At 33.6% G+C, this 14747-nt stretch overlaps 1 protein-coding gene across 1 annotated transcript in view; it reads right to left on the bottom strand.

The window, feature by feature from the left end:
- Positions 1 to 619: 619 nt before the first annotated feature.
- LOC117112593 (carboxypeptidase D-like) overlaps positions 620 to 14747 on the bottom strand; it is a 29180-nt gene continuing 15052 nt past the window's right edge. Inside the window, exons 10-25 of the mRNA XM_033255693.1 lie at positions 14436 to 14602; positions 13407 to 13771; positions 12372 to 12508; positions 11543 to 11640; positions 10670 to 10901; positions 10424 to 10532; positions 9710 to 9912; positions 8305 to 8426; positions 7739 to 7937; positions 6614 to 6755; positions 6261 to 6410; positions 5827 to 5943; positions 5223 to 5287; positions 4919 to 5050; positions 4115 to 4403; positions 620 to 3878 (exon numbers count right to left, since the gene is read on the bottom strand). Coding sequence (XP_033111584.1) covers positions 3637 to 3878; positions 4115 to 4403; positions 4919 to 5050; positions 5223 to 5287; positions 5827 to 5943; positions 6261 to 6410; positions 6614 to 6755; positions 7739 to 7937; positions 8305 to 8426; positions 9710 to 9912; positions 10424 to 10532; positions 10670 to 10901; positions 11543 to 11640; positions 12372 to 12508; positions 13407 to 13771; positions 14436 to 14602 — 2769 coding nt within the window. The 3' untranslated portion in view covers positions 620 to 3636. The remainder of the gene's footprint in view (positions 3879 to 4114; positions 4404 to 4918; positions 5051 to 5222; positions 5288 to 5826; positions 5944 to 6260; positions 6411 to 6613; positions 6756 to 7738; positions 7938 to 8304; positions 8427 to 9709; positions 9913 to 10423; positions 10533 to 10669; positions 10902 to 11542; positions 11641 to 12371; positions 12509 to 13406; positions 13772 to 14435; positions 14603 to 14747) is intronic.

Here is a 14747-nt window from a genome sequence, read left to right as displayed (position 1 = left end):
ATGGACATCAATATGATTTAGCCCTGAAGTCTCACAGTGGCGAATCTAGGAGCAGTGGCGTATGTAGAAGTCTTGAAATGGGGGGTGCTGATGGGGGCGCAAAGGTGAAGTGGGGGCATTAATGATCAGTTGAGGGGTGCTACGCAAGTCATTTTTGGAAGGGCATGTGCACCCCGTAGACATGCCACTGTCTAGGAGTCTTGAAATGGGGAGATCTAATTGGGAGAGGGGGGTGGATGCAAAATAAGGTGTTATGACTGGGGGGGTACGAGTTTTTTTGGGGGAAGTGCATATCCCTGCGCACCCCTGAAACATCACTGATGCTTCATAAATTGGCAAAGGAAGAAAAGTGGGTGTGTACATGAATGATGACAAAGGACCTATCATGAGTGCCAATCAAATTTAACAATTGCCCAATCAGAACAGGGCCAGGAATCGGCGTTTATCCCACACTCACATGTTGTACCACACATGCATGTGTTTACATGCGATTATCATATCATCATAACCATCATCAAACATTAATTAAAGACAAAGGGATGATACTGTAGATATTTATGATGATGATAATGTAAAAACCTTTCAAATTTACCAGCAAAAACAAAAAAAAACTATATCTAAGTTATCTCTTATAATTGTCTTTGTCTGTTTATTATATAGTCAACATATTCAAAAACTGATCCAAGTCCCAAAACTTCATGCAATTAAATTGCATAAAGTAAATTAATTATATTAATAAACTACAAAGAAATTTAAATAATATCTACTAATGACTTTGATAAATTCTATGGATTATATAGAGATTTTAAATGATATAATTTACAAAATTAGCTATAGAAGTTACAGTAGTTATGAATATTTGTACATTTAAGTAGTGAAGTGCTATAGTATAACATATTTCTTCATACATCTCAGTTTCATATTGTTTGTCCAAATATCACCATATCTGAACGAAATATTGCAAGGCATTATGGGCAATAACAAACCATGATGGGTACCCAAATATAAGCTTTAGGCAAATGATCTAAGCTATTTTATTTTCTAGAATACAGAAATAGGTATCATATTTTATAATTTCTTAGAAACTATTATTTTTGTATGTAACACACTTTATTTAAAAAATTGAATACAAGGCCCACTCATGGCCCAACCTGTAATATATGCCTGGCACGCACAAGTGCCAGGTATCACACCAGGTATACCATCACCAAACCTTACATTATTTTTAATTGTCTGTTTATTTTCTGTTCTATTTAAAATTTATTATTATTATTTTACTTAATTTGATAAAGTAGGCGTTCAAACAACCTTAAGTGTCTGTGTACCCCAACATCCACGGTCACCCAAGGGCATACCGGTAGATGTTTCCTGGACTGTGAGGTTCATGATTATTTTAATAAACTGAAAATAATTGCAGATCTATATTTGTAATACAACTTATAAATTTAACTTAAAAACAAATATCAAATTTAGTATCACGTTATTCAGCCATAGAAAATAATTAAAAGTTGTAAAAAATACCAAAAATACAATCACTTTTACATAATCGCAATTATGCAATTACTGTATGTACTTCTGACTGCCAAAGCAACTGATTGAAATAAAATGTTGTATCACTTAATAAAAATCATGAATACACCAGCTAAAAACCAAAGCAAGTCCATATCATATATTTCTCAACTAAAAATAATAATTATAATAACTATAATATTTTGTATAGGTGTAATTTTGCCCTACCTGACGTGGAAATGTACCGAATACTCAGTACATTTCGCAGTTGTTTTCAAATGTACTGAGTATTCGGTACATTTCCACGTCAGGTAGGGCAAAATTACACCTATACATGTTTCTCCTGACGCAAATCAGTTATTGTCTATCATTCCATCACGACAATAACAATTACTATAATATTTTGATCATTTAAATATTGCAGCAATCACAGCACATAGTCCAATCATTTATGTGACAAATAGCTGCAATTTGCCCATATTTGGGTGTGAAATGACATCATCATGCCCATATATGTGCACATCACAGATACTTATCAGACAATTTGATAGTGTTGAGAGCGAACATTAGAGCCACACATCTAATAGAGCTGGAATAGACTGGCAAGCTTGAACTTAGTGTTGACAGTGAACATTAGAGCCACACAGTTAATAGAGCTCAAACAAACTGGCAAGCCTGGCCTGAACTTAGTGTTGACAGTCAACATCTGAGCCACACATATAATAAAGCTGGAAGAGACAGGCAATCTTGAAAATTGTATACATTTTTTGGAAGTCAGTCTGAGAGTTGTGATTCTTTTTCTCCAATCATCGTTTCAAATAACACGGCTAAAGGCGGTTTTCTGTTGTTATTTGACGCTAATCATAAAAAAAAACTGCAATATTTGACTTTAAATCTGAAAAATGATTGTCCTTTACAGGAAAAGAGGCTTCTTTTAACGTTATTCCTATCGCATAAACCAACTATTGTAGTTTCAAAGTTTAAAAACATAATTTCTTTTATTGGAGCGATGCAGCATGTTACCAGGAAGTTGTTATAAAAAACTCTGTGGTGATACTATTTCGTACAGGATATCCTTCAATAGGTCTCAATCTCTGACCTTATTATTTAAACACAAAACGGATCACAATAGTAATTATCTTTATACACATATATTCTGGGATTTTTTTAAGTGCATTTCCACAACCAGAAAACAATGTGTGCATAACTTTTTACAAATCACACTGCATAATATATGCAGGAAGCAATATTTACAGCAGAAAACATGAGTGAGATATCCCATAATAATTTTCCCCTGGACTTTGGATCTCGAAGGCAAGCATTTTTAACTTCCAAGCCTTTTGCTGATTGGAATCATATTTGGAAGTAACAGATTTAGAATATACAGAAAATAAGTTCTGTATTTTGTCAGTCATTGCTTTGAAGTAGGACCAGAAGCACTGTAGACCTTGTTATTCCCCTATGAAAGAATGCGAGTAATGATCTCAATGTTATCAAATAAGTACACTTTCAGAATAAGATAAAATAAACCAATTGAAAAACATATATACTGCTTTATAGGCTAGACAAACAGTACTAGCATTGACTGTTACAAATAACATTTTTTTCTTGTACAACATAAATTATTTCCGTAAACAATACAACTTATTCCTCTAACTTATATCAAAGTTTCCCCCTACCTCAACACTTACCATTCTACCTATAAATTTTGTCCAGGTCTAGATAAAATAATGTAAAATATTATGGCGCAAATCAAAAAACAAAAGTTGTTTAAAATAGTGCGACACTAGGGTTTAACTGTCACATCATTCCCCAGCAAGTTCCCCACCTTACTGTTCTACAACACTATCATCCCATCAGCCTCCCCACACCCCAATTTAATATCCCATATGCTGCTATTTGTGCATCATTAAGTTTACATGCTATCTTCAACAATTTAAAAAAAAAAAATAATTACATATACGCAGTATTGAAAAATTGTTTTATAAAGCTTGTTTCTTAGGCATGAATGAATCATTTCTAAATATTTTCAACTGAACCTCATAAAAATCAACCTATCTGCATTTCCAATTATAAAATCTAATTCTTCTGACGTCCTGTCTTAAAAAAATAATCATAAATCTAAGGTCACGTATTAAAGATAACGTCTTCCTCGCTACTTGATTCACTGAAGTTGTCATGGTAACCATTACTAAGTAATGTTTGTTTTGAATTAAATGCTTTCATAGCCATTCGGTCTGCAAACTCCTCTTGGTACATTTTGTCACCGTCCAGTCGGTAGAATCCTTTCCTGTGATGGCCGTGTCTGTTTCCATTACAGACACGGATGAGGCATAGGATCAACAACATGATAACAGCAAGGGCCACACCTGAAACAATTAAACAAAATTATGTTTTTAAAGGCAGCAGAGTTTTTAAATTATTTATTACTGTAACTAAGTTGAAAAGGTCAAAATTACTCTAAACATAGCCCATTATTATCTAATGAACAAATACAAAATATGTACATAAAACAGTAAAAACTGCAAACAATTGTTGTCATAGGTAAAAAAAAATTACAGATAAAGAATTAAAATTTTTTATTTAGCTCTACTAGTCAACTTACCAACAAACATGATAAAAAATGATGGCCTCATTCCAAATATATATGTTTCCTCATACAGTATAATGGTGATGTTGTTCGCTGCACGGTTAGGTACCACAATATCTACTGTAGTCACACTATAGCCCTTGGCTTCTACCTTGACATGGTATGTGCCAGGAAGCAGAAGCTGGTGGAAGTAACCGGACTCCGAGGATGTGGCCACGTGTTGCCGACCGTCCACTTTCACCGTGGCGCCACCGATATTGCGACCATAGTGGTCTTGAATGCTACCTTGTACGCCAAAGTGGGCCTAAATTGATGAAAAAGAAATGGTAATAAATATTAATAACAATGAATAACAACTTCTGAATTACATCATGACATTCTGGTGGCCTACACATTAGTTGGATGATGATATGATGATAATGATGATGATTATAATGATATTCATGATGATAATAATGATAATGACGAGCATGTTGAAGATGAGGATGATAATTATAATGAAATAACTATGACAATTATAATGATGATAATGATGATGATCAAATGTTTTTTATTTCAATATTCTAAATCATTTTAAATTCATATTAAACACATTTTTTCAAAGAATATAGTATAATTAGTTCAAACAAATTACGATGAATCTTACATAATAATAATAATATATATTCGTGTTTAATAAATTATGTTCCAAAAATACGTCAACTTGACTTTTGTTTTCATTGTCATCACTTTCACCAATATATATATATATCAATGAATGTTGATAATGATAATGATAGCAATGATGAGAATAATGATGATGATGATATAATCCTCTACCTGTTCAATCATAGCCAACAGGGGCTTCCGGTGGGCATGCCATATGGATTGTAGCTCCACCTCTTTTGGGTGGTGACAGCAACCAGTGTACACTGCTAATTCCAAACAGTTCAATTCATCATAATTGTAATCCTGCAAACGCAGCAATAGTATTAAATTGATTATAGAAATACCATAAGAAGTTGGGTACTGTGTATCTACATACAAAAGCAATATAATGCTAAATTACAAGCCCCTATATACACAAATGCATATAATATATTTTGCTTGGGGACATCAATAGAACACTGTAAGTTACACTTACCTGCATGCTACCTGTGTGACCATGCCATTTTGCTCCATTTACCATACCACCTTCAAAATGATCTCCTGTCAATCAAATGAAAAATGTATAGTTTGTATATCTTTATAGCTTAAAGTAACAGCATCAACACTATTGGCTAACACTGCCATCACCAACACCATTAGCAACACAAATGCACCTGCACTAACATCATGACCAATATTAACATCATCACCAACACTAACATAATCACCAACACTACCATCATCATTAACATTATTACCATCATCATCAACCATATCATAGCTACCAACACCATGAATCATCACCACCACTACCATTACCAACATCACCATCACCATCGACACTGTCATAACCACCATCACTAGCATTATCACAAAACACTATCATTGTCACCAACACTACAATCATCACCACCAACACTACTACCACAACCAACACCACCAACACTACCATCATCAATAACAACAATGCTACCAAAACACCAGTGACTCTACCATCACCTCTAATCACCAAAAAAAAAAACACCACGCCTCCACAACCAACATTAACACCAAGGAGGACAAGAAAGTGAAAGACATCTCTCCTGATTTGTTCCTAGTACCTTGATGATCTGGGCATTGCGGATTCCCCTGATGCATGCTGGGATGTGCTTGAGCATATGTACTTGCAAGGTATCTGAACACGTCATTATCTGGTGTCACAGTTTCACTTGCATGATCTATGAAAGACAAATATGTATGCAAAATAAATAATATTTTTCATCACCAATAATATTTGACATAATTTGAGATGTATATGAAATATAAATAGGAATTGACTTAATTTTTGACATAAAGAAAAGCTATTTTATATATATAAAATCACATATTTTTTAATTTGTTTCTTTTTTTTTTTTGGGTAAAGGTTTGTGGAGACAATTGTGTAATGCCGTTTTATTGCTCACACAACCTTCAAGATGTTTAGGAGTCAAATTAAAACATAAAAAATTAAGATATTTTTAAATAAAAAATATAAAAACAAAAATCAATAACTTACTGTTTTTATGGATGAAGTTATAAGGAAGTTTGACTACACTGGTTCCGCTGTAGAGGGCAACAGATATGGAGAACTGAGTCTTCTTCATCCATTTTATCAAATTATTGGTTTCTGGTTGCGGTTCAAAGTGACTATTATTCATTTTATTTACTACAAAGAACAAAAAATGATTTTATACATGAACAAGGCAGTAGGTTAAATTTGAAGAATGGTTAGCATTTTCTCCAAAATAAATTAACTTCTACTCAACACTGTTTTATTTGTCCTTTTGATTAACCCAGTTTTCAATTCATCCTTTTAAGACTAAGTCTAGAAATACCCATTTTAATTTGACAATATTTTGTAAAACTCACTTGGGAAAGTAATGTCAATATCAACATTATTTGTATTATTTTGTCCTTTAGTACTAGCGCAGTTGCCTTCTTCGCCTTCGGCTTGTTGGCTGCCATCCGGGTTCACCATTGGAATCAGGTGAATGTGAGTTGAATCAACGAGCTATGGAAAGTAAAAAAATTGACAGTTCTAAGTCAGTCATTTGACAGGTTTGTAGCTGGAGGAAACTAAGGGTAGATAGTAGACACTTAAAGCATGGATGGTAGTAACTTTGGTATAAACTCTAAATAAGAGTGGATTTTATTTTCAGGATGGGCAATGGGGTTAATAAAGGTGGGTGGAGGACAATGAAATTACCTTAGACAGGGTGAAAAACTTCAAGGTAGGCTGGCCCTGCCCACCTCTACTACATCTTTGATTAAATATTAATCAATCCTTTATTTATATCAATATAATAATAATAATAATAATAATAATAATAATGTCATCTTATTAGGCGCACGTATCCATCTCTTGGTAGAGCTGCTCACGGCATTGTTTTCCACCTGCAGAGTGTACATGTAGCCTTTTTTCTGCATTATTATTTTGAATAAATTAATTAATTTTATTTTAATTATTTATTTATTTATTTTGATGTATATTTATTTTATGACAGACTTGACATGGTGGTTTGAGATCTTAAATTTGGGAACAGAAGCTTGAATATGACGCTGCAATTTTTCGTGGAAGTGGTTGGCACAGCAGTTGTGGCTTACACTCCCAAGCTTGAGGTTGGGGGTTCAAAGCCCTTGCTGTGCAGGTCATTTATGTCATTGGGCATAGCATTTTCTCCACATTGTCACTCTCCATCTGAGAGTATAAGTAGGTGCCAAGGAGGTTTGAGTGCCAATGCATGATTAATTTAATACAACAAATTATAGAATACTCCACTGGGGAAGGAGCCAAGCATGTTTTTCATAAGCATTTGTTCTAATGACTGTGTGAATGAGACTTACTCGTGTACAGTGCTATGTGCACAGACAAATAATTTTAACTGTATCCTCAAATTATGTTTTTTTCTCTCCACCTCGAAGTATAAATGTGTACCGAGATGTCAGAATAAACTACATTAATGCGAATAAATTGTAGGATGGCATTAGACTTACATGCGTTACAAGGTCATCACTCCCATAACTATCAACCAGGTAACTGGCTAAGGCCAGCAGCAGTTCACGGCCAACGACTTCATTACCATGGATATTGGCAAGGAATTTTACATGTGGTTTCTCAGCAGTGTTTGGTTCAGGTTTGTGCTGGCCGATTTCTAATGCCCATATTTGACGGAATTGTTTGGTCTTGCCAATACTATAAAGAACAATTTATTATAATAAAAATTTGATATTTTGCTGGAAAATTGTAAAGACCAAAAATAGTTAAAGGTAGGCGAATATCCCATAACTCGTAGCATCGTCGTGCTGCACTGCACTTGAGCGTGGTCCGTGACTACTGTAGCAGTCGCAGACAAGGGCTGAAATGAACCATAGCATCATGATAACTCTTGCAAAAGATGCAATGGGTTCTTGAATACGAGCGACTGGAACCAGCGCCGATGATAATGCTGTTAGCAGCACCCCTGCCTTTCTGCTCGGCTTCTCGACTCGCCAAAAAAAAACTCAAGAATGTTACCGAATTAATATATTTGTTTATTGCAAAAGTTTGTGTGAATACTCACGGGTGTAAACTACATAAGGACGGATTACTGAATGTAATGTTTCGTAACTTTGACAGCATTGCATCATAATCGTGGTATCTGAGGATGTGCTCCGACTTCAATTCCACCGTAACAGATGTCATCTACAAAGAATAATATAATACAGTAAAATGTCCATTTTATGTACCCCTTGGTAACAAGGGGTATTCGTAAATTAAAAAATTTGTAAACTAGATCGGGTGTCAGTTTCCAATACCTAGGCCTAGCTATCGCCTTCCATTGAGCACTGATAAGCTGACGGCAGCCAGGCCTAGCACGAACCGACAGCAGCGTGGTCTGTCACACAGAGTCTAGCTGAATTTACCTTAGAAAAAAATTTATTTTAATAGCTGGCATTCTTCCACTTGACAAAATGTTATTTTAACTCTTATTCAAACATCTGTATGTTTTATGGACCTTTCTATCGTGTTCTTTCTAGTTGTTAGATTGCCGCATTGTATTGTTTACATGCATTTCGCGATCATATCTAGCATTCACGATGTCAATAAGTTGGTGACCCCAACACTCTTGTTCGTCATCGTAAACATGTGCGCTCAATCCGACGACACTTGCGTTGGTAGTTTAATGTTATGGTTAGGTTATTACAATAATATAGTGATTATTTTACCAGAAATGGAAAAAAAGATCGAACTATTAATTAATAAATACAACAAACTTGATTTTATCAAGAAAAATATACATTATCACTTTGTAAAACGGGCGCAATTGGACTTTTTTTACGGAAATTAATTGATCGTTGGTGACGTCATCAGGGGCAAAGATCATTCGTAAAATTGACTATTCGTAAAATTGACGTTCGTAAAATGGATGTTTTACTGTATTAACAAAAGTTATTGCTGGAAGTTATGCATAGAAATTGTAACCTTTCAAGTTTTAGGCAAAAAAAAAACAAAAAAATTAGGACTGACTGTATATGACCTGAAAAACAATAATGATCTTCTTAATATACAACATAACTTTCGAATATTACTTTTTGTTATAGATACCATTTTGGCGACATTATCAAAACAATCTAAATCTGCAATTTATGAAGTATACTACAAAAAAATAGAAGAGGGAGGTATTCAAATGTATGGTGTAGAAGAATATGAACACCACTTTTCAAACACTTGTAATACATAAAACACTACAAAATGCAGACAATACACAAGGGGTAAGATTTGTTTGGATGACATGACTTCTGACATATTAATGCACAATTGAAGTATGAGGTCTTTGTATATTACTATTATTATCATATTATGTATCTAATTATTAAGGCAGTAATGTTAATAAAGAAGAGATGGGACAGGTCTTCAATTATGTAAGGCAGTATTATATAAACAGGCATAATAATTACTATTATGATAATTAATTTCTAACATACCTGATTCTTTTGGACTGTTACCTCCTTTGTAGTCATACTGTAACCAGGGGCAACAACTGTTATAGTGTTTTTGCCCTCTTCTAATAACTTGTGGAATCGTTGTTCACTGGGTTCAAAGGTGAATGGACAAGTGTGACTCCACTGACTGACCATTGCATCTGTTACAGGTGAACCTTGCTCATTAACCAGGTGAACATGGACACCTGAAGAAAAAAAAGTGTTACTCAAAATCATCTCCGTGGGTTGACAAAATGAATATTTGAATAATTGATTGATTAAATATTTAATTTGTCAACCATTCAAAAAAAATCATTTAATCAATCAATGAAATTATGAAAGGAAATACAATCATATGAACATAGCAGACGATTCATAATTTTCTGGGCGGTGTTCAAACTGTACTGATTTTTTTTTTTTTTTTTACTATTTGGTTTATCTAAGTATCAATGAATTAGACTGCTTTATTATAACTGTTTATCAGAATCATCATAATTTTCCTTTGGCTGCTCATTTTTTCTACAGTTTCAAACAAAAAGCTCCACAAGGATTCTCTAGTGACAGGCCTGTAACATGTGGTATTATTATTATTATTATTATTATTATTATTATTATTATTATTATTATTATTATTATTATTATTATTAATTTTGCACACAATAATTTGAAGACTAGTGCTGTGTTAAATACCAATCTGATGAACACATGTGAACCCACCTTGATTTGCTTTCTTTATGAAGTTCATGATTGGTTGAAGATTCTGTTGCCATAGTTCTGGGATCTTTGAGTGATCTGGATGCTTGCAACATGAAACATGAGCCGTGATCTAAAACAGAAACAAAGTGATATAAATATGCAAATATGTTTAAAATAATGAATTCAAAAAAAGCCAACCTATCTCAGTAACATATTCAGGAGCATAATAAAATATACAAGACTACATCAAATGTTGACTACACTTACCATGTTTAAATTTTTATGCAGATAAAGATAATCTTGCAGCGTGTTATCTGTAGGACTTAGGTCTGCCCCATGAACCATACCAGATGGGAACACATGTCCATTACAAGCCCTACTGCCCATAGTGGAATGGTCCACAGAATAGGACTCAGCCAAGTATGACAGCAGCTCATCATCCTCAGTGACAGAGCCGTGGGTCTTTCGACTTGTATAAACAGGGTTGTCTAATGGAATTCTGCAAGAGTGGAATAATATAAATGTTTTTAAAGTGATAAATTCAATGACTAAAAATTAATTCAGATAAATGAGTTAAATTGTAGTTCAAAGCATAATCAGAAGAAAATAAATCTATTGTTTATTCATTCATTCATTCATTCATAAAGGTATTTTATTCAAAAATAATTGTAATTGCGGTATTAAAGACTGAATTGTACAATTTTACAGATTCTAAAAAAGAGACATTATAAAAGGCAAGAGAAAAACTTGTAACAGACATTAAAACCATCAGGCACTTAAAATTTTTTAAATATTTTAAAAATCTGTACATGACAACAAATACATATGGTTTCAAGTTCAAGCTTTTGTTCATATTTAAAACTCTCATTGATAGTAACTCAAAAATATGGCTCAGTACGTCACCAAATACTTGAATAAACAATGGACACTAATTCCGTTATATCATTGCAGTACCTACACATGCTATAGAGGTAAATAAAATGGATGTGCAGGACGAGTTGCGAGCCCCAACACCGGCCTATTCTAGCTCAAATGCTAAGGAAGGAGAGAGAGAGGCACTTCAGCCTATGAGCTTAGATTTGAAGCTCAAGGGCTTACTGTGGCCGTATTTTTACAAGCGAATAATCAATAATGACTTACCTCATCCAAAACCCACTTGATTCAATGCTTAACACAAGTGAGAAGTTTTGACTTTCAAAAAAAGATAGAATGGCATGAACTACTGGTGATTCTTGATTCTGCCGAAACAAAACAACAAAAGCATCATACATTATTAAATAATTTTAATACCTCCATGATGTTAAAAAAGTAACTGGCCAGCAAAATCATATCATTAAAACATGGAATGTATTCCCCCTTCAAGTAAAGCAATTTTTTTCAAATAACTTATTTATTCATTAATAAACATTTGAAACAACAAAACACAAAGAATCATGGACTGAAGGCCAAACAGAAACAACAATATATATAATTTTCTTAATTGCCAAATTTATGTAATAACCATAATGTAAAAGAGTAATGTAGTATATATTTATTAGCTTGAAAAAACACATAGGCCTAGCTAGACATATTACAAATAATTAAATATTTAAAAATGCACAATACATAAAGATACTTCCTCTAATTATATAAATTATTGTAATATAATCATCATGTAAACACATATTTATTATTTAAACAGGCCTAGAAGCTATAACAATTAAATATCTATCTATGTAAAACAAGATACTCAATACAAAGAGAAAAATCGCACCTTAAAAAAAAAATACAGAAAAAAGCAAATGTTATAAGTTATTACACTATACAAATCAACAAATGCATGTGGATACCAAAAAAACTTGATAATGTAACAAATACCATAGAGACAAGTGATTTCATAAATGGTATGATTTCGAGTTTTATATGGAGCCTTTAATAAAGGTATTTTAATGTATATAGATGAACAGAAAAAGATAACAAACAATCTTACCATTTCATTCATTTGTGTTCGCTGTCCACAGTCATTCTCAGCAGCGGTTGGAAAGGAGTCCAAGTCAGCAGCCGGAATTATCGTGATCCTTGTGGTATCTAGGATCTTCGAAATGCCTTCGTCACTCTTCTCATGACCTACAAGAAAATACAATATTCATAACTATTTTTAAATTTAATAATTACTATAAAGAAAAAGAAAGACTCAACTAAAGCTTAATCCATAACTACAGAATTTTATAAATATGATATGCCCATATTTGAGTGTAATATGAAATCATCATACCCATACATGGGCACATCACATAAATTTGTCACATCAAATTTGATTGTTACAAATCTTATAAAGTAAACACCAATAAAATAGGATCTAGTTTTTTTGTACTGATTTAATAAACTTTGCAATAACATTCAATATTATAAACTTACATTTTATTTGCCAATTATAAAAGGATGTGTAAATAATACAGTTCCCATATTTATTACATACAACCTTATATTAGACAGTAATCAATAAATAACTCCTATATGAATCAAACCAAAGACTGTGGCAGTGTAAGTTTGACACACTAACCACAAGACCAGTGCTCTACTCTATAATCGATCATTAAACTGATCTGAAGACATGATTAAGATAGATTGCTGACTGCTGATTATAATTAATTATATTATAATCAATTTGGTTTAAAAATAGACTCCTCATAGCTGCATGAGTACATTGTAGAGACTAGCGTTTTACAGCTACTGTATAGCTTGTTGATAATGCTACTGTAAGTTCAATAGGGTTAATGTTACTCTAAACATAGCCCAATATCGGACAGGGTGCTATCAGCCATTGGTCATCTGTCAAAACTTGGGACCAATTACCAACTCCCTGATAAAAATATATTCACACTGTACTTGGCATGCCTGTCAAATGAAATGAACTGCAATGAATCTTAAAACATTCCATTCTACAGAAAAATTGCACTACCACAGCATAGAGTATGTCTGCACAAGCATGTAAAAGAAATTTAAACATAACTATATTACATACCCTCTGAGAAATGCCTTAAAAGTCTCCATAGTATCTCCCTACCGACAGGCTCATCACCTCTCATTCCACCAATCAAAGCCACACTTGGTCTGTCACTGATAGTCTGATCATGACGATTAGTTAATTCCACAGCCAAGATTTTCAGACCCGCGCTAGTCTGTCCAAGCCCCTTCACCTCCGCTATGCTGGGATGTAATCTACCTATCTCTACAATCTTATCGATGAGTTCCTCATTGGTTATGTAGCGACTAGCATTTTGAGGCAGATCAAAGTCGTACGTTTGTGCCCAGCCTTGTGTCAGGGTGAAATTGACTTGCACAGCCCAATCCTCCATTACAGTAACATCTTTAGTCACAGACTCAAATCTGTAATTTCAATAAAAGCCAAATCAGATAGCATCGTAAGATGCAGGCACGAAAGGATGAGAAAATTGCAGCCAGACCCGATTTATCATCTCACAGTGCCAGTGCGTGAGTTAAACACAGACGCATTAAGTCTTTATGAGACTACGTCCATAGATATTGAGTTGTAGAATGCATGCAATATTCTCATGACAACCTGACACTGTCCTGGAAGATATTTCATGTTGGGGTACATTGTATGACACTGTTTAAGTTGGCCTTAATATTTCAAATAGAACCTAATTTTAATTTTGTAAATTTACGTTGTCTTTTTAATGTGTTGTGTGATAAAAAAAAAAGAAAAATTGTGTTTCAGTGAAAACATTACTTATCTCATCAAATAAAATAGTCACTTAATTTTCTTCCTGCAAACATTATGCTAACTGTTTGTTTTGATATGAACTTTAAAAAACACTTCAAAAATCTGCTAAAACATTTAATTTAAGAATCAAACAACCTGGTTTTAGCTGAGTTTTGGGTTTGTTTTTGAGCTCACCATAAACAGGAAATGTCTTTCAAAAGGTAACATAAATGGTAGAAAAGGTAGATAAAGGATGGGCATTGCAGCGGTGCTTAAATGAACCACCACCACAACTCTAAAGCATATACAGAACATACACACACATACCCGTCAAATGAAGCTGTGACCTGATAGGTCCCTGGAACTAAAAGTCTCCAATAGTCTCCGCCTCCGGCTGTTCTAACAATGTGATCAATCCCCTCCACTGAAATTGATGCATTGGGTAGACCCACTCCATCTGGTGACATCACAAATCCTTTCACTCCTTTGTGAACCTGTAAAAATGTATATCAACCCGGAGTATTAGGTAATCAATTTTAGTTATAAATGTAACAGTTCTTAAAATAGGACAAGATAGTTTTTATCTTGATAATAAATTATTTAATTCAAATACATATTACACTGTCTCTTATACACATC

The sequence above is a fragment of the Anneissia japonica genome, unplaced genomic scaffold (assembly GCF_011630105.1).
Source record: "Anneissia japonica isolate Jap-2015-1 unplaced genomic scaffold, ASM1163010v1 scaffold287715_len1027211_cov185, whole genome shotgun sequence".
In the NCBI taxonomy this organism is placed as follows: Eukaryota; Metazoa; Echinodermata; class Crinoidea; order Comatulida; family Comatulidae; genus Anneissia; species Anneissia japonica.
Note: the sequence above shows the minus strand (reverse complement) of the source record. Positions and strands in the feature narration are given on the sequence as shown.